This window comes from Salmo trutta, unplaced genomic scaffold (assembly GCF_901001165.1).
Source record: "Salmo trutta unplaced genomic scaffold, fSalTru1.1, whole genome shotgun sequence".
NCBI lineage: Eukaryota > Metazoa > Chordata > Actinopteri > Salmoniformes > Salmonidae > Salmo > Salmo trutta.
In genome coordinates this window covers 176,006-195,953 of record NW_021822698.1, presented here as the reverse complement: position 1 = coordinate 195,953, position 19,948 = coordinate 176,006, and the positions used below count along the sequence as shown (strand labels likewise).

General features: G+C 52.6%; 1 protein-coding gene across 2 annotated transcripts in view; it reads right to left on the bottom strand.

The window, feature by feature from the left end:
- Positions 1-1,300: 1,300 nt before the first annotated feature.
- Positions 1,301-19,948, bottom strand: part of LOC115183748 (metallophosphoesterase MPPED2) — a 167,423-nt gene continuing 148,775 nt past the window's right edge. For both annotated transcript variants that reach the window (XM_029744842.1, XM_029744844.1), the window contains exons 5-7: positions 7,357-7,472; positions 6,370-6,483; positions 1,301-1,668 (exon numbers count right to left, since the gene is read on the bottom strand). In XM_029744842.1, the coding sequence (XP_029600702.1) occupies positions 1,550-1,668; positions 6,370-6,483; positions 7,357-7,472 (349 nt within the window). In that variant the 3' untranslated portion in view covers positions 1,301-1,549. The remainder of the gene's footprint in view (positions 1,669-6,369; positions 6,484-7,356; positions 7,473-19,948) is intronic.

Here is a 19,948-nt window from a genome sequence, read left to right as displayed (position 1 = left end):
CAAAAGGCAGGAGAATTTACAATAGAGCGGGTGTCCAGTAATTATCGCAAACCAATTTAAAGCTATTCATACTAGCATGATTATACATTGCACATTTTTTATGATTGCAAATTAAGGGTAATAACAGTCGTGACGGGGTACTGTATGATTGATCAACAACAAGACAATGCTTCTTAAGTAAAAATCTTGCAATTTTATTTGCATATAAAAGCAGCTAAATATATCACAATGAACTGAAAGACAGAGAGAGCAGACCTACAAGGAGGAAACTAACAGCCAGAGAAACAGAAGAGAGAAATAGCTAGAGAAACAAAACAGAGTGGAAAGGAGCATTTACAGTTGCAAAGTTGAGACCGCTTTTGGCAACATTTTTTTGTGCTAGCAAGATTGCATTTACACACAGTGCAAAATGAGAAAGAAAGCTATAAAAACACAAATACTATCAGATTTACAATGGAGAGGACAACTTAACCTTTTTTAGGCAGGAGTGTCGTAAAAGAAAACCAACCATCGCCTGTCGGATAGTGAATTGAGTCTTAAACTCAAAACATTTCCTCTCTCATCCATGAACTTCTACCTTAGGGGCCTACAACTGCGGTCCTGGGCAGGCTTTTGTTCCAGCCCAGCACTAACAAACCTCCATCAAATAAACAACTACATTACATAGTTAGATGTGTGTTCCTGCTGGACTGGAACAAAAGCCTCCACCCCCAGAAACACTCAAAGACTGGAGGAGTTGGAGCCCCCTGCTCGACCCTAACAGGGAGTAAGACATGAACATTAATAAAAAAAACTTTCAAGAACATTTGAAACAAGCTAAATCAAATACAGGCGAAGACACCAGAAAGAAAATCCCACCAGGATGTTTTCAACCAACAACTTCTAGTACAGATCTTTATATATATATATATATATATATATATATATATATATATATATATATATATATATATATACTTGCTCTTCTCCAGATGTATCAGAATTGCAGACGGTAGATGTTAGAGTATCTCAAGCGTATAATTTGATAGATTTCTTTCCCTGCTCTGTGTGGTGTAGTTTAACTGGGTTGATAGACAAGTTAATAATAAATAAGGTCTTTCTCTGAGCTTGCAGAGAGTGGGGCTCTAGCTGAGAACATTAAAGCTAGTTTAAGGCATCGTCCCTGTCAGCCAATCAGAAAGCAGAATTGTCCAGGAAACAAAATGAAACCAAACAGAAAAAACAATAACGTACAAAATCAACAATGGCATCCAATACCGACGTTTCCAGCAAACACAAACCCCAAAAACGAAGGAAATTGTACAAATTCACAAAGCATCATTTATCTTACAGATCCGACTGCTTTTTCTTCCATAGTAAGATTGTATAACCACTCAGCACCCTATAACCTGCCCACCCTCCCCTCTAACCCTACACCCCCCCACACTCTTTCACTTTACAGCTTACAAAATAACAATATTTGAGAGAAACACTTAATATAATTATTTTGACATTATTTGTTAGAAAAAAAAAGGTTATTCTGGCCAACCCCCCCTTTCACAGGTCATTCTCAGGAGCTGGAGGGGTTGGGCAGGTCGAACACGATTGGGGGGTTGGTGGGCTGAAAGCTGACCGTGCACGTGGAGGAGTTGATGAACGTGGTGCAGCCGTCAGTCATGATGCCATACCCTGTGGAGGGAGAACGCATCATCAGCACACGCTACGGGGAAGTCCAATGCATCATCAACATTGGCCATGAAGTGAGAAACCGTATTGTCTAATGAACTAATCAAAACCCCACAGCGTGCGTTCCTTTCTGAGAGACTTCTTTAATTGTCTCTCCTCTAAACTGAGTCTATTCATTTCTACACCTTTAATTAAAAACATAAAGGATGGAGTGAGGGAGAGAGGTAGGGAGGGAGGGACTGAGGGATGGAGGTAGGGAGGGACTGAGGGATGGAGGTAGGAAGGGACGAAGGGAGGGACGGAGGGAGGAAGGGAGGGACGGAGGTAGGGACTGAAGGATGGATGTAGGGAGGGACGGAGGGATGGAGGTAGGGACTGAGGGATGGAGGTAGGGACTGAGGGATGGAGGTAGGGACTGAGGGATGGAGGTAGGGACTGAGGGATGGAGGTAGGGACTGAGGGATGGAGGTAGGGATGGAGGGATGGAGGTAGGGAGGGAGGGACTGAGGGATGGAGGTAGGGAGGGAGGGCCTGAGGGATGGAGGTAGGGAGGGAGGGACTGAGGGACGGAGGGACTGAGGGATGGAGGGAGGGACTGAGAGAGGTAGGGACTGAGGGAGGGAGGTAGGGAGGGAGGGAGGTAGGGAGGGAGGGACTGAGGGATGGAGGGAGGGACTGAGGGATGGAGGTAGGGAGGGAAGGCCTAAGGGATGGAGGTAGGGAGGGAGGGACTGAGGGATGGAGGTAGGGAGGGAGGGACTGAGGGATGGAGGTAGGGAGGGAGGGCCTGAGGGATGGAGGTAGGGAGGGAGGGACTGAGGGACTGAGGGAGGGAGGTAGGGAGGGACGGAGGGAGGGACTGAGGGATGGAGGGACTGAGGGAGGGAGGTAGGGAGGGACTGAGGGAGGTAGGGACTGAGGGACGGAGGGACTGAGGGAGGTAGGGACTGAGGGACGGAGGGACTGAGGGACGGAGGGACTGAGGGACGGAGGGAGGGACTGAGGGATGGAGGTAGGGAGGGAGGGACTGAGGGATGGAGGTAGGGAGGGAGGGCCTGAGGGATGGAGGGACTGAGGGAGGGCGGTAGGGAAGGACTGAGGGAGGGAGGTAGGGACTGAGGGACGGAGGGACTGAGGGAGGGAGGGAGATAGGGAGGGACTGAGGGATGGAGGGACTGAGGGAGGGAGGTAGGGACTGAGGGAGGTAGGGAGGGAGGGATTGAGGGACGGAGGGACTGAGGGAGGTAGGGAGGGAGGGACTGAGGGACGGAGGGACTGAGGGATGGAGGGAGGGACTGAGGGAGGGAGGTAGGGAGGGACTGAGGGAGGGAGGTAGGGAGGGAGGGACTGAGGGACGGAGGGACTGAGGGGATGGAGGGAGGGACTGAGGGAGGGAGATACTGAGTGAGGGACTGAGGGAGGGAGGTAGGGAGGGAGGGACTGAGGGAGGGAGGGACTGAGGGAGGGAGGTAGGTAGGGAGGGACTGAGGGAGGAAGGTAGGTAAGGAGGGGACTGAGGGAGGGACTGAGGGATGGAGAAAGGGAGGGACTGAGGGATGGAGATATGGAGGGAGGGATGTTCTGAGGGAGGTAGGGACTAAGGGATGGAGGGAGGGACTGAGGGATGGAGGGAGGGACTGAGGGATGGAGGGAGGGCCTGAGGGAGGGACTGAGGGATGGAGGTAGGGAGGGACTGAGGGAGGGAGGTAGGGAGGTAGGGATTGAGGGATGGAGGGAGGGACTGAGGGATGGAGGTAGGGAGGGACTGAGGGATGGGAGGTAGGGTGGGACTGAGGGATGGAGGTAGGGAGGGACTGAGGGAGGGAGGTAGGGAGGGACTGAGGGAGGGACTTGAGGGATGGAGGTAGGGAGGGAGGGACTGAGGGACGGAGGGACTGAGGGATGGAGGGAGGGACTGAGGGAGGTAGGGACTGAGGGAGGGAGGTAGGGAGGGAGGGACTGAGGGAGGGAGGGACTGAGGGATGGAGGGAGGGACTGAGGGATGGAGGTAGGGAGGGAAGGCCTAAGGGATGGAGGTAGGGAGGGAGGGACTGAGGGATGGAGGTAGGGAGGGAGGGACTGAGGGATGGAGGTAGGGAGGGAGGGCCTGAGGGATGGAGGTAGGGAGGGAGGGACTGAGGGACTGAGGGAGGGAGGTAGGGAGGGACTGAGGGAGGTAGGGACTGAGGGACGGAGGGACTGAGGGAGGTAAGGACTGAGGGACGGAGGGACTGAGGGACGGAGGGACTGAGGGATGGAGGGAGGGACTGAGGGATGGAGGGAGGGACTGAGGGATGGAGGGAGGGAGGGAGGGACTGAGGGATGGAGGTAGGGAGGGAGGGCCTGAGGGATGGAGGGACTGAGGGAGGGCGGTAGGGAAGGACTGAGGGAGGGAGGTAGGGACTGAGGGACGGAGGGACTGAGGGAGGGAGTGAGGTAGGGAGGGACTGAGGGATGGAGGGACTGAGGGAGGGAGGTAGGGACTGAGGGAGGTAGGGAGGGAGGGATTGAGGGACGGAGGGACTGAGGGAGGTAGGGAGGGAGGGACTGAGGGACGGAGGGACTGAGGGATGGAGGGAGGGACTGAGGGAGGGAGGTAGGGAGGGACTGAGGGAGGGAGGTAGGGAGGGAGGGACTGAGGGACGGAGGGACTGAGGGATGGAGGGAGGGACTGAGGGAGGGAGATACTGAGTGAGGGACTGAGGGAGGGAGGTAGGGAGGGAGGGACTGAGGGACGGAGGGACTGAGGGATGGAGGGAGGGACTGAGGGAGGGAGATACTGAGTGAGGGACGGAGGGAGGGAGGTAGGGAGGGAGGGACTGAGGGAGGGAGGGACTGAGGGAGGGAGGTAGGTAGGGAGGGACTGAGGGAGGAAGGTAGGTAAGGAGGGACTGAGGGAGGGACTGAGGGATGGAGAAAGGGAGGGACTGAGGGATGGAGATATGGAGGGAGGGATGTTCTGAGGGAGGTAGGGACTAAGGGATGGAGGGAGGGACTGAGGGAGGGACTGAGGGATGGAGGGAGGGACTGAGGGATGGAGGGAGGGACTGAGGGAGGGACTGAGGGATGGAGGTAGGGAGGGACTGAGGGAGGGAGGTAGGGATTGAGGGATGGAGGTAGGGAGGGACTGAGGGATGGAGGTAGGGAGGGGCTGAGGGAGGGGCTGAGGGATGGAGGTAGGGAGGGACTGAGGGAGGGAGGTAGGGAGGTAGGGATTGAGGGATGGAGGGAGGGACTGAGGGATGGAGGTAGGGAGGGACTGAGGGATGGAGGTAGGGTGGGACTGAGGGATGGAGGTAGGGAGGGACTGAGGGAGGGAGGGGACTGAGGGAGGGAGGTAGGTAAGGAGGGACTGAGGGAGGGACTTGAGGGATGGAGAAAGGGAGGGACTGAGGGATGGAGATAGGGAGAGGGTCTGAGGGAGGTAGGGACTGAGGGATGGAGGGAGGGACTGAGGGATGGAGGGAGGGACTGAGGGAGGGGAGGACGGAGGGACCGAGGGAGGGACTGAGGGATGGAGGTAGGGAGGGACTGAGGGAGGGACTGAGGTATGGAGGTAGGGAGGGAGGTAGGGATTGAGGGATGGAGGGACTGAGGGAGGGAGGTAGGGAGGGACTGAGGGAGGGAGGTAGGGAGGTAGGGATTGAGGGATGAAGGGAGGGACTGAGGGATGGAGGTAGGGAGGGACTGAGGGATGGAGGTAGGGAGGGACTGAGGGATGGAGGTAGGGAGGGACTGAGGGAGGGTGGTAGGGAGGGACTGAGGGAGGGACTGAGGGAGGGAGGGAGATTAGGGGTATGGGGTATCACGTTCCCCATTCATGTCTACCCCTATCCAGTCCCCAACACCACCCCCACCATCCCTGTCTACCCCTACCCAGTCCCCAACACCTCCATCCCGGTCTACTCCAACCCAGTCCCCAACACATCCATCCCGGTCTACTCCAACCCAGTCCCCAACACCACCAACTCCATCCCTGTCTACCCCTACCCAGTCCCCAACACCCAACACCCCCCCACCCTGTCTACCCCATAAAATCTCCAACACCACCTCCCCACCCTGTCCACCCCATAATGTCTCCAGCTCTCCACCCTGTCCACCCCCATAATGTCTCCAACACCACCTCCCCACCCTGTCCACCCCATAATGTCTCCAACACCACCTCCCCACCCTGTCTACCCCATAATGTCTCCAACACCACCTCTCCACCCTGTCCACCCCATATTGTCTCCAACACCACCTCTCCACCCTGTCCACCCCATAATGTCTCCAACACCACCTCTCCACCCTGTCTACCCCATAATGTCTTCAACACCACCTCCCCACCCTGTCCACCCCCATAATGTCTCCAACACCACCTCCCCACCCTGTCTACCCATAATGTCTCCAACACCACCACCCCCATCCCTGTCCACCCCATAATGTCTCCAACACCACCTCCCCACCCTGTCTACCCCATAATGTCTCCAACACCACCTCTCCACCCTGTCTACCCCATAATGTCTCCAACACCACCTCCCCCATCCCTGTCTCCCCCATAATGTCTCCAACACCACCTCCCCCATCCCTGTCTAAGCAGGAGAAAGTACTGAACAGAAACCCATGACAACCCATCTCTCTCTCTAATCCATCCCTACTCCAAGGGCTTCTTCTACCCTGGGTCGTGGTGGGGTGTGTGTGTCTATGGCAGGCATCCTGACTGACCTTCATGTATTCCTCCGAAGGCGTGTAGTTTGGGCCGGACCCTCCTCTGGACCGTGTTGAGCAGCTCCACACAGCCCACCCTCTGCAGCTCCTTAGGAACCCAGTCTCTGAACCCTGAGGAACATGCAAGAAAGACAACAAACCTAGATAAGACAGCAACAATAACCTAGCACAATAGTTACTTGGTAAAGCCATGCACCTTTTCTATTTTCCGTAGGTAAAGTCTTATCCCCAGCCTCTACACCTCTCTCCCTTTCTCCATACTCCGGCCCCAGCCTTAGCTCCGGCCCCAGCCTTAGCTCCGGCCCCAGCCTTAGCTCCGGCCCCAGCCTTAGCTCCGGCCCCAGACTTAGCTCCGGCCCCAGCCACTCGTTTCCAGCTTCTGTCACACTGGTGTGAAATCGAGTTTCCATGCAATCAAACAGCACCCGTAGCAGTAGTAGGAGAGGAAGGAAATCAGTCAATAATACCAGACACAGAATAGAAAGACACAGAGGAACAAGAACAACTGAAGCTCAACAACTGAAGCTCAACAACTGAAGCTCAACGACTGAAGCTCAACGACTGAAGCTCAACGACTGAAGCTCAACGACTGAAGCTCAACGACTGAAGCTCAACGACTGAAGCTCAACGACTGAAGCTCAACGACTAAGGAAAACAACTGAAGCTCAACAACTAAGGAAAACAATTTCATGTTCTACTGCAGGAGTAAACAAAGTTCCACTGTCAAATATAGAACCAGACTGGTTGGGAACATTAGAATTCTGCAGGGGAGGAGGGCTGAGATGATTATGCAAAGCTGATGCAGTGTACACACACACACACACACACACACACGCACACACGCGCACACGCGCACACACGCACACACGCACACATGCAACCTAACCTGCTCCGTAATATATTCAGATGGTTTTAAATAATGAGGGCGGCCCCATTAGGCATAGTGATGACGGGTTGTGAATGTGATTGGTTAATTGGACTCACCGAGGGGAGGGCAGTGGGTCATGAGGATGTCAATGCCCTCTGGGACTTGGTTCCATTTATCCAGCAGAGACTGGCCCCTAGGCAGGTTGAACCCCCAGCCGTTAAACCACGGGCTCCTACAGGGACACAGACACAACAACGGCTGTCAGTTAGTTAACACAGAGAGACAGTGAAATAAGCCGTGTCAGTTAGTTAACACAGAGAGACAGTGAAATAAGCTGTGTCAGTTAACACAGAGAGACAGTGAAATAAGCCGTGTCCGTTAGTTAACACAGAGAGACAGTGAAATAAGCTGTGTCAGTTAGTTAACACAGAGAGACAGTGAAATAAGCTGTGTCAGTTAACACAGAGAGACAGTGAAATAAGCCGTGTCCGTTAGTTAACACAGAGAGACAGTGAAATAAGCCGTGTCAGGTAGTTAACACAGAGAGACAGTGAAATAAGCCGTGTCCGTTAGTTAACACAGAGAGACCGTGAAATAAGCCGTATCCGTTAGTTAACACAGAGAGACAGTGAAATAAGCCGTGTCCGTTAGTTAACACAGAGAGACAGTGAAATAAGCCGTGTCAGGTAGTTAACACAGAGAGACAGTGAAATAAGCCGTGTCCGTTAGTTAACACAGAGAGACCGTGAAATAAGCCGTATCCGTTAGTTAACACAGAGAGACAGTGAAATAAGCCGTGTCAGTTAACACAGAGAGACAGTAAAATAAGCTGTGTCAGTTAGTTAACACAGAGAGACAGTGAAATAAGCCGTGTCAGGTAGTTAACACAGAGAGACAGTGAAATAAGCCGTGTCAGTTAGTTAACACAGAGAGACAGTGAAATAAGCCGTGTCCGTTAGTTAACACAGAGAGACCGTGAAATAAGCCGTATCCGTTAGTTAACACAGAGAGACAGTGAAATAAGCCGTGTCCGTTAGTTAACACAGAGAGACCGTGAAATAAGCCGTATCCGTTAGTTAACACAGAGAGACCGTGAAATAAGCCGTATCCGTTAGTTAACACAGAGAGACAGTGAAATAAGCCGTGTCAGTTAGTTAACACAGAGAGACAGTGAAATAAGCCGTGTCAGTTAGTTAACACAGAGAGACAGTGAAATAAGCCGTGTCAGTTAGTTAACACAGAGAGACAGTGAAATAAGCCGTGTCAGTTAACACAGTGAGACCGTGAAATAAGCCGTGTCAGGTAGTTAACACAGAGAGACAGTGAAATAAGCCGTGTCAGTTAGTTAACACAGAGAGACAGTGAAATAAGCCGTGTCCGTTAGTTAACACAGAGAGACAGTGAAATAAGCCGTGTCAGTTAGTTAACACAGAGAGACAGTGAAATAAGCCGTGTCCGTTAGTTAACACAGAGAGACAGTGAAATAAGCCGTATCCCGGCCAGGTGTCTGATTAGAGTTATCTTGCTACAATAGCCACATCTATTTGACCCTCTACACCAAAACAAGAAGACAATGTGTAACACATTTCAAACACACACACACACACACACACAAAATGATTTACACAATTTCCAAACACTAGGCACCAACTGACTGTATGATCTCCCCAACCCCCTCCCAGACTGAAGCAGTGTGACTGTCATGAGATGAACCTCCTCAGGCAGAGTGGATCTAACCCTCCCAGACTGAAGCAGTGTGACTGTCATGAGATGAACCTCCTCAGGCAGAGTGGATCTAACCCTCCCAGACTGAAGCAGTGTGACTGTCATGAGATAGCCCTCCTCAGGCAGAGTGGATCTAACCCTCCTAGACTGAAGCAGTGTGACTGTCATGAGATGGCCCTCCTCAGGCAGAGTGGATCTAACCCTCCCAGACTGAAGCAGTGTGACTGTCATGAGATGGCCCTCCTCAGGCAGAGTGGATCTAACCCTCCTAGACTGAAGCAGTGTGACTGTCATGAGATGGCCCTCCTCAGGCAGAGTGGATCTAACCCTCCCAGACTGAAGCAGTGTGACTGTCATGAGATGGCCCTCCTCAGGCAGAGTGGATCTAACCCTCCCAGACTGAAGCAGTGTGACTGTCATGAGATGGCCCTCCTCAGGCAGAGTGGATCTAACCCTCCCAGACTGAAGCAGTGTGACTGTCATGAGATAGCCCTCCTCAGGCAGAGTGGATCTAACCCTCCTAGACTGAAGCAGTGTGACTGACATGAGATGACCCTCCTCAGGCAGAGTGGATCTAACCCTCCCAGACTGAAGCAGTGTGACTGACATGAGATGGCCCTCCTCAGGCAGAGTGGATCTAACCCTCCCAGACTGAAGCAGTGTGACTGTCATGAGATAGCCCTCCTCAGGCAGAGTGGATCTAACCCTCCTAGACTGAAGCAGTGTGACTGTCATGAGATGGCCCTCCTCAGGCAGAGTGGATCTAACCCTCCCAGACTGAAGCAGTGTGACTGTCATGAGATGGCCCTCCTCAGGCAGAGTGGATCTAACCCTCCTAGACTGAAGCAGTGTGACTGTCATGAGATGGCCCTCCTCAGGCAGAGTGGATCTAACCCTCCCAGACTGAAGCAGTGTGACTGTCATGAGATGGCCCTCCTCAGGCAGAGTGGATCTAACCCTCCTAGACTGAAGCAGTGTGACTGACATGAGATAGCCCTCCTCAGGCAGAGTGGATCTAACCCTCCCAGACTGAAGCAGTGTGCCTGACATGAGATGGCCCTCCTCAGGCAGAGTGGATCTAACCCTCCCAGACTGAAGCAGTGTGACTGTCATGAGATGGCCCTCCTCAGGCAGAGTGGATCTAACCCTCCCAGACTGAAGCAGTGTGCCTGACATGAGATGGCCCTCCTCAGGCAGAGTGGATCTAACCCTCCTAGACTGAAGCAGTGTGACTGTCATGAGATGGCCCTCCTCAGGCAGAGTGGATCTAACCCTCCTAGACTGAAGCAGTGTGACTGACATGAGATAGCCCTCCTCAGGCAGAGTGGATCTAACCCTCCCAGACTGAAGCAGTGTGACTGACATGAGATAGCCCTCCTCAGGCAGAGTGGATCTAACCCTCCCAGACTGAAGCAGTGTGACTGTCATGAGATGGCCCTCCTCAGGCAGAGTGGATCTAACCCTCCCAGACTGAAGCAGTGTGACTGTCATGAGATGGCCCTCCTCAGGCAGAGTGGATCTAACCCTCCCAGACTGAAGCAGTGTGACTGTCATGAGATGGCCCTCCTCAGGCAGAGTGGATCTAACCCTCCCAGACTGAAGCAGTGTGACTGTCATGAGATGGCCCTCCTCAGGCAGAGTGGATCTAACCCTCCTAGACTGAAGCAGTGTGACTGACATGAGATAGCCCTCCTCAGGCAGAGTGGATCTAACCCTCCCAGACTGAAGCAGTGTGACTGTCATGAGATGGCCCTCCTCAGGCAGAGTGGATCTAACCCTCCCAGACTGAAGCAGTGTGACTGTCATGAGATGGCCCTCCTCAGGCAGAGTGGATCTAACCCTCCCAGACTGAAGCAGTGTGACTGACATGAGATAGCCCTCCTCAGGCAGAGTGGATCTAACCCTCCCAGACTGAAGCAGTGTGACTGTCATGAGATGGCCCTCCTCAGGCAGAGTGGATCTAACCCTCCCAGACTGAAGCAGTGTGACTGTCATGAGATGGCCCTCCTCAGGCAGAGTGGATCTAACCCTCCTAGACTGAAGCAGTGTGACTGTCATGAGATGGCCCTCCTCAGGCAGAGTGGATCTAACCCTCCTAGACTGAAGCAGTGTGACTGACATGAGATAGCCCTCCTCAGGCAGAGTGGAGCTAATAGTGACAGGCACTGTCTCAGCCTACCCATACACAGACAAAGGACCCTGGCCTTGTTTGACAATGAGTGAGGCATGGAGGGACACGGGGGTACAAACAGATGAAGAAATGAGGGTAACAGAGGGGAGGTAAGAGATGGGAGAGGTGATGCCTGAGAAGAGAGGAAGAGAGGAGGGGAGAGAATGGAGCAGAGGCTGGTTGATGAATCGATCGTCCATCTAGCAGTAATGGCAGCTGAAAAGTGAGGAAATTACCATACATCATCACACATAAGATCTCAGTGGGTTCATATGAATTCCTCGCTGCAGCAGGATCACAGCTATGTATTACACATTGATCTTGGAAATGGCTGTCCAAAACACAGGCAGACTATACTTCCGAAAGTGCCACACAACCAAGACTTTAGTCATCTGGTTTTCACCGTTCTTGTTAGAGCAGGGTACTAGCTTAGCGAACAGAGAGAGAGGTGGTAGCTGTGGGTGCTGTTTTGACTCAGTTAGCAGTTAGCAGCGTTGTGTATCGTATTTCACCAGGGGGAAATCAAAGCCCTACAAACATCAATAGGCTTCATTACAGTGAGGGATGGCCGCCCCAGCCACCGACCAATGACTATCGAGCGCCGTCGAGGTTTGACACAAATGAAACAGCTCCCTAGAACCTGGCACTCGTTCGTTTTTTCGGTCACTCATTTTCTCGCTCTGTCGCTCTTTCCCTCGCTTTCTCGCTTGGTGGCGAGCTGAAAAATGAGGGTAAAAATGTAATGTGAGAAGCGGGCAGGGAGGAGTGACGGCTGCAGCCTTAACTGATTAATTAGAACTAATCATACAAATCTGAGCTAATGGAAATCTAATGGAAGACTCACCACTTCCCTGTTAGAAATACTGCCCTGAGAGAGAGAGAGAGAGAGAGAGAGGGAGAGAGACAGACAGAGAGAAAGAGCGATAGAGAGGGAGAGACAGAGAGACAGAGAGACAGAGAGACAGAGAGACAGAGAGACAGAGAGACAGAGAGAGAGAGAGAGAGAGAGAGAGAGAGAGAGAGAGAGAGAGAGAGAGAGAGAGAGAGAGAGAGAGAGAGAGACAGACAGAGAGAAAGAGCGATAGAGAGGGAGAGAGAGAGAGAGAGAGACAGAGAGGGAGAGAGACAGACAGAGAGGGAGAGAGACAGACAGAGAGAAAGAGCAATAGAGAGGGAGAGAGAGAGACAGAGAGAGAGAAGGAGAGAGAAATAGTGAGAGAGAGAGACAGAGAGAGAGAGAGAGAGAGAGAGAGAGACAGAGATCCTTGAAAGCATGGAATCACATTGTAGCAGGGTTTGGGACTCTGCTACAGAGAGAAATGCAACCAGACAATTTCTCTGTGCCTGTAATGAGTAATAGCACATATGCATACGTATTCTTGTTCTTGTTCCTGTAACAAAATAAATAGCGTCGGACAATGTTTTCATCCGTGCTTCACATACATTTCCACACAAACACATTACTCTGAGAGAAGAAACTCAAACCTTGACTTGAGGTGTGCAGTATTGAATCCAACCACACACACACACACACACACACACAGAATGAAAGGAGTTTGGAGCTAGAGCGGGCAGCGCTACAGTGGCCTCATTGTGGGCCGTCGGGGTATGAAATATACCTTCCATGCTAGCAAATTTGTTAACCTCCATAAAGATTAATGACATCCCGGTCACATAAAGGAGAGATTGTTTCCTGTGCACCCTGTGACACACACATTTTATCAAACTCTACTGCAGTGTGTGTGCGCACGCGCGCATGCGTTTGAGAGAGAGAGAGAAAGAAAATAGTGTGTGTATGAATCAGCACCACAGTCTGCATGTGTTCTAGAACAGTGTATGTATCAGAGCTAGTCTGCATGTGTTCTAGAACAGTGTATGTATCAGAGCTACAGTCTGCATGTGTTCTAGAACAGTGTATGTATCAGAGCTACAGTCTGCATGTGTTCTAGAACAGTGTATGTATCAGAGCTACAGTCTGCATGTGTTCTAGAACAGTGTATGTATCAGAGCTAGTCTGCATGTGTTCTAGAACAGTGTATGTATCAGAGCTACAGTTGGCATGTGTTCTAGAACAGTGTATGTATGAGAGCTACAGTCTGCATGTCTTCCAGAACAGTGTGTGTATCAGAGCTACAGTCTGCATGTGTTCTAGAACAGTGTATGTATCAGAGCTACAGTCTGCATGTGTTCTAGAACAGTGTATGTATCAGAGCTACAGTCTGCATGTGTTCTAGAACAGTGTATGTATCAGAGCTAGTCTGCATGTGTTCTAGAACAGTGTATGTATGAGAGCTACAGTCGGCATGTGTTCTAGAACAGTGTATGTATGAGAGCTACAGTCTGCATGTCTTCCAGAACAGTGTATGTATCAGAGCCACAGTCTGCATGTGTTCTAGAACAGTGTATGTATCAGAGCTACAGTCTGCATGTGTTCTAGAACAGTGTATGTATCAGAGCTACAGTCTGCATGTGTTCTAGAACAGTGTATGTATCAGAGCTACAATCTGCATGTGTTCTAGAACAGTGTATGTATCAGAGCTACAATCTGCATGTGTTCTAGAACAGTGTATGTATGAGAGCTACAGTCTGCATGTGTTCTAGAACAGTGTATGTATCAGAGCTACAGTCTGCATGTGTTCTAGAACAGTGTACGTATCAGAGCTACAATCTGCATGTGTTCTAGAACAGTGTATGTATCAGAGCTACAGTCTGCATGTGTTCTAGAACAGTGTTTGTATCCTGTGTAATTGAGCTAGTGGTCAGTGTGTTTCTTCATAGTTCTGCATGTATGTATGTTCTTCATGTCCCCTGCGATCAGACTAGATTTTGGGCTGAGTCTTGCCTTGTCGCTCGCCATCTGGAGAACGTCACCGTGGTAACAGCGGAGAGTGTCTGGAGGCAGGCACCAGAGGAACCAGATCAGAAGTATAGAAACAGACCTCCAACAAAGAGGAGAAACCTTAAACAGTCCAAAAACATTCACATTTCTCTTCCAAAAACACAAGGACATACAGAAGGAGAAGTGGTAGAGGCTCACAGAGCCAGGACTGTGGTAGAGGCTCACAGAGCCAGGACTGTGGTAGAGGCTCACAGAGCCAGGACTGTGGTAGAGGCTCACAGAGCCAGGACTGTGGTAGAGGATCACAGAGCCAGGACTGTGGTAGAGACACACAGAGCCAGGACTGTGGTAGAGGCTCACAGAGCCAGGACTGTGGTAGAGGCTCACAGAGCCAGGACTGTGGTATGAGCCAGGACTGTGGTAGAGGGTCACAGAGCCAGGACTGTGGCAGAGGATCACAGAGCCAGGACTGTGGCAGAGCGGCTCACAGAGCCAGGACTGTGGTAGAGCAGCTCACAGAGCCAGGACTGTGGTAGAGCGGATCACAGAGCCAGGACTGTGGTAGAGCGGATCACAGAGCCAGGACTGTGGTAGAGGATCACAGAGCCAGGACTGTGGTAGAGGCTCACAGAGCCAGGACTGTGGTAGAGCGACTCACAGAGCCAGGACTGTGGTAGAGGCTCACAGAGCCAGGACTGTGGTATGAGCCAGGACTGTGGTAGAGGGTCACAGAGCCAGGACTGTGGCAGAGGATCACAGAGCCAGGACTGTGGCAGAGCGGCTCACAGAGCCAGGACTGTGGTAGAGCAGCTCACAGAGCCAGGACTGTGGTAGAGCGGATCACAGAGCCAGGACTGTGGTAGAGGATCACAGAGCCAGGACTGTGGTAGAGGCTCACAGAGCCAGGACTGTGGTAGAGCGACTCACAGAGCCAGGACTGTGGTAGAGCGACTCACAGAGCCAGGACTGTGGTAGAGCGACTCACAGAGCCAGGACTGTGGTAGAGGCTCACAGAGCCAGGACTGTGGTAGAGGCTCACAGAACCAGGGCTGTGGTAGACGCTCACAGAGCCAGGACTGTGGTAGAGTGTCACAGAGTCAGGACTGTGGTAGAGGATCACAGAGCCAGGACTGTAGTAGAGCGGCTCACAGAGCCAGGACTGTGGTAGAGCGGCTCACAGAGCCAGGACTGTGGTAGAGCGGCTCACAGAGCCAGGACTGTGGTAGAGGTTCACAGAGCCAGGACTGTGATAGAGGTTCACAGAGCCAGGACTGTGGTAGAGGCTCACAGAGCCAGGACTGTGGTATGAGCCAGGACTGTGGTAGAGGGTTACAGAGCCAGGACTGTGGTAGAGGATCACAGAGCCAGGACTGTGGTAGAGGCTCACAGAGCCAGGACTGTAGTAGAGCGGCTCACAGAGCCAGGACTGTGGTTGAGCGGCTCACAGAGCCAGGACTGTGGTAGAGGCTCACAGAGCCAGGACTGTGGTAGAGGCTCACAGAGCCAGGACTGTGGTAGAGGCTCACAGAGCCAGGACTGTGGTAGAGGCTCACAGAGCCAGGGCGGTGGTAAAGGATCACAGAGCCAGGACTGTGATAGAGGTTCACAGAGCCAGGACTGTGATAGAGCTTCACAGAGCCAGGACTGTGGTATGAGCCAGGACTGTGGTAGAGGGTCACAGAGCCAGGACTGTGGTAGAGCGGCTCACAGAGCCAGGACTGTGGTTGAGCGGCTCACAGAGCCAGGACTGTGGTAGAGGATCACAGAGCCAGGACTGTGATAGAGGCTCACAGAGCCAGGACTGTGGTATGAGCCAGGACTGTGGTAGAGGCTCACAGAGCCAGGACTGTGGTAGAGGCTCACAGAGCCAGGACTGTGGTATGAGCCAGGACTGTGGTAGAGGCTCACAGAGCCAGGACTGTGGTAGAGCGGCTCACAGAGCCAGGACTGTGGTAGAGGCTCACAGAGCCAGGACTGTGGTAGAGGTTCACAGAGCCAGGACTGTGGTAAAGGATCACAGAGCCAAGACTGTGGTAGAGGATCACAGAGCCAGGACTGTGGTAGAGTCTCACAGAGCCAGGGCTGTGGTAGAGGGTCACAGAGCCAGGACTGTGGTAGAGGCTCACAGAGCCAGGACTGTGGCATGAGCCAGGACTGTGGTAGTCACAGAGCCAGGACTGTGGCAGAGGCTCACAGAGCCAGGACTGTGGTAGAGGGTCACAGAGCCAGGACTGTGGTAGAGCGGCTCACAGAGCCAGGACTGTGGTAGAGGATTACAGAGCCAGGACTGTGGTAGAGGGTCACAGAGCCAGGACTGTGGTAGAGGCTCACAGAGCCAGGACTGTGGTAGAGTCTCACAGAGCCAGGACTGTGGTAGAGGATCACAGAGCCAGGACTGTGGTAGAGGATCACAGAGCCAGGACTGTGGTAGAGGATCACAGAGCCAGGACTGTGGTAGAGGCTCACAGAGCCAGGGCTGTGGTAGAGGCTCACAGAGCCAGGACTGTGGTAGAGTCTCACAGAGCCAGGACTGTGGTAGAGGCTCACAGAGCCAGGACTGTGGTAGAGGCTCACAGAGCCAGGGCTGTGGTAGAGGCTCACAGAGCCAGGACTGTGGTAGAGGCTCACAGAGTCAGGACTGTGGTAGAGGATCACAGAGCCAGGACTGTGGTAGAGGCTCACAGAGCCAGGACTGTGGTAGAGGTTCACAGAGCCAGGACTGTGGTATCAGCCAGGACTGTGGTAGAGGCTCACAGAGCCAGGACTGTGGTATAGCGGCTCACAGAGCCAGGGCTGTGGTAGAGGCTCACAGAGCCAGGACTGTGGTAGAGGCTCACAGAGCCAGGACTGTGGTAGAGGCTCACAGAGCCAGGACTGTGGTAGAGGCTCACAGAGCCAGGACTGTGGTAGAGGCTCACAGAGCCAGGACTGTGGTGGAGAGGCTGTATGTGATGTGTCAGCTCCAGCTGAACCCAGACAGGCCTATCTATACCTGTATGTGATGTGTCAGCTCCAGCTGAACCCAGACAGGCCTATCTATACCTGTATGTGATGTGTCAGCTCCAGCTGAACCCAGACAGGCCTATCTATACCTGTATGTGATGTGTCAGCTCCAGCTGAACCCAGACAGGCCTATCTATACCTGTATGTGTCTGGTCTATATAGTCTTTACATTCCACTATAACTCTGTCTCTTTGATGAGAGGTGTATCATGTGGGCATGCTCTAAACAGGGAGGTCATGTGCTCTTCCAAAAACACAAGGACTTACAGGTAGAAGGGTAGGTGCTCTTAGCGTCTCCTCAGACAAAGCCATTGGCTGACTGTAAACCAAACAGCTACTTGGAATGGGTCTTAACAAAATGATGTGGACAATACCACATTATGACTGGTAGTAGTTCTCCCTGTTGACCCCTACAGATCTGCTTCTATTCTATGTTCTGTACATTCCTCTATGTGTAAGACTGTCTATTTGATGAGCCCTGCATCGTTTAGCCTTTTCCCAAAACAGGACGGGCACCAGGAAGGAGCTACGACAAAATCACATTACAAAGACTAAAGACTAAAGCTTGTTACCATAGCAACCTAACGATCCTGTGTTGAATCAACCGGTGAAAGGGTTTCAAGTTGCGGCAGCCAGTCAGACTGAACCCATTTAGCCTCGGATGCCCAACGTCAATATTCAATTAGGCCCACGGACATCATTAGATCTGCGCCAAGTCTCCCCGGACCTGACACTGCTGTTAACCTGTCTCCCTCCTCCTCTAACTCTCTCCCTCCTCCTCTCCCTCTCTCTCTCCCTCCTCCTCTCCCTCTCTCTCTCCCTCCTCCTCTCCCTCTCTCCCTCCTCCTCTAACTCTATCCCTCCTCCTCTCCCTCTATCCCTCCTCCTCTCCCTCTCTCCCTCCTCCTCTAACTCTATCCCTCCTCCTCTCCCTCTCTCCCTCCTCCTCTCCCTCTCTCCCTCCTCCTCTCCCTCTATCCCTCCTCCTCTCCCTCTATCCCTCCTCCTCTCCCTCTATCCCTCTCTCCCTCCTCCTCTCCCTCTCTCCCTCCTCCTCTCCCTCTCTCCCTCCTCCTCTCCCTCTATCCCTCCTCCTCTCCCTCTATCCCTCCTCCTCTCCCTCTATCCCTCCTCCTCTCCCTCTATCCCTCCTCCTCTCCCTCTACAGCTATTCTTCTTATGATGTATCTTAACCAGTTTCCCTCCTCTATCCTCCTTAACTACTGATATTGTGGTTCAACTTAGCCTCTCCCTTCTCCCCCACCTCCCCCGTAACCATGCCTCTCATGGTTCTTAACCTGTCTCCATCCATCCCTCTCCTCCTCCCTCTCCCTTCTCTGGACACTACTCTGTCCTGCTTCAGTTAGTCTGGAGGTGGTGTAAGTTAACAGAGCTCTAGACAGAGGTAAAGTAGCCAGGGGGATAGAGACAGTACTGTCTAAAGTCAACAGAGCTCTAGACAGAGGTAAGGTAGCCAGGGGGATAGAGACAGTACTGTCTAAAGTCAACAGAGCTCTAGACAGAGGTAAGGTAGCCAGGGGGATAGAGACAGTACTGTCTAAAGTCAACAGAGCTCTAGACAGAGGTAAGGTAGCCAGGGGGATAGAGACAGTACTGTCTAAAGTCAACAGAGCTCTAGACAGAGGTAAGGTAGCCAGGGGATAGAGACAGTACTGTCTAAAGTCAACAGAGCTCTAGACAGAGGTAAGGTAGCCAGGGGGATAGAGACAGTACTGTCTAAAGTCAACAGAGCTCTAGACAGAGGTAAGGTAGCCAGGGGGATAGAGACAGTACTGTCTAAAGTCAACAGAGCTCTAGACAGAGGTAAGGTAGCCAGGGGGTTAGAGACAATACTGATCATCTCCACCCCCCCATACAGCATCACAACACTAACCACTAGACACTGTCCATCCTGAGCCTTGATCCTGTCCATCCACCTCTACCCTCGACAGGTCTCCACTTTACCACCTGGTCCTGTCCATCCACCTTTAAAGGTCTCCACTTTACCACCTGGTCCTGTTCCTGGTCCTGTCCATCCACCTCTACCCTCTAAAGGTCTCCACTTTACCACCTGGTCCTGTCCATCCACCTCTACCCTCTAAAGGTCTCCACTTTACCACTTGGTCCGGTCCATCCACCTCTACAGGTCTCCACTTTACCACCTGGTCCTGTTCCTGGTCCTGTTCCTGGCTTGTCTCGGACCGGTCCCTCCACCTCTACAGGTCTCCACTTTACCACCTGGTCCTGTTCCTGGTCCTGTTCTTGGCTTGTCTCCGGTCCCTCCACCTCTACAGGTCTCCACTTTTCCACCTTGTCCTGTTCCTGGTCCGGTTCCTGGCTTTTCTCGGACCGGTCCCTCCACAGGTCTCCACTTTACCACCTGGTCCTGTTCCTGGTCCTGTTCTTGGCTTGTCTCGGACCGGTCCCTCCACCTCTACAGGTCTCCACTTTACCACCTGGTCCTGTTCCTGGTCCTGTTCCTGGCTTGTCTCGGACCGGTCCCTCCACCTCTACAGGTCTCCACTTTACCACCTGGTCCTGTTCCTGGTCTTGTTCCTGGCTTGTCTCGGACCGGTCCCTCCATCTCTACAGGTCTCCACTTTACCCATTGGTGCTGTCTCTGGTCCTGTCCCTGGCCTGTCTCGGACCGGTCCCTCCACCTCTACAGGTCTCCACTTTACCACCTGGTCCTGTTCCTGGTCCTGTTCCTGGCTTGTCTCGGACCGGTCCCTCCACCTCTACAGGTTTCCACTTTCCCACCTGGTCCTGTTCCTGGTCTTGTTCCTGGCTTGTCTCGGGCCGGTCCCTCCACCTCTACAGGTCTCCACTTTACCCATTGGTGCTGTCCCTGGTCCTGTCCCTGGCCTGTCTCGGACCGGTCCCTCCACAGGTCCCCAGGAAACAGAGATGATAACCTAGATACACTACATATACAACAGTAGGTGGACACCCCGTTAAGTTAGTGGATTCGG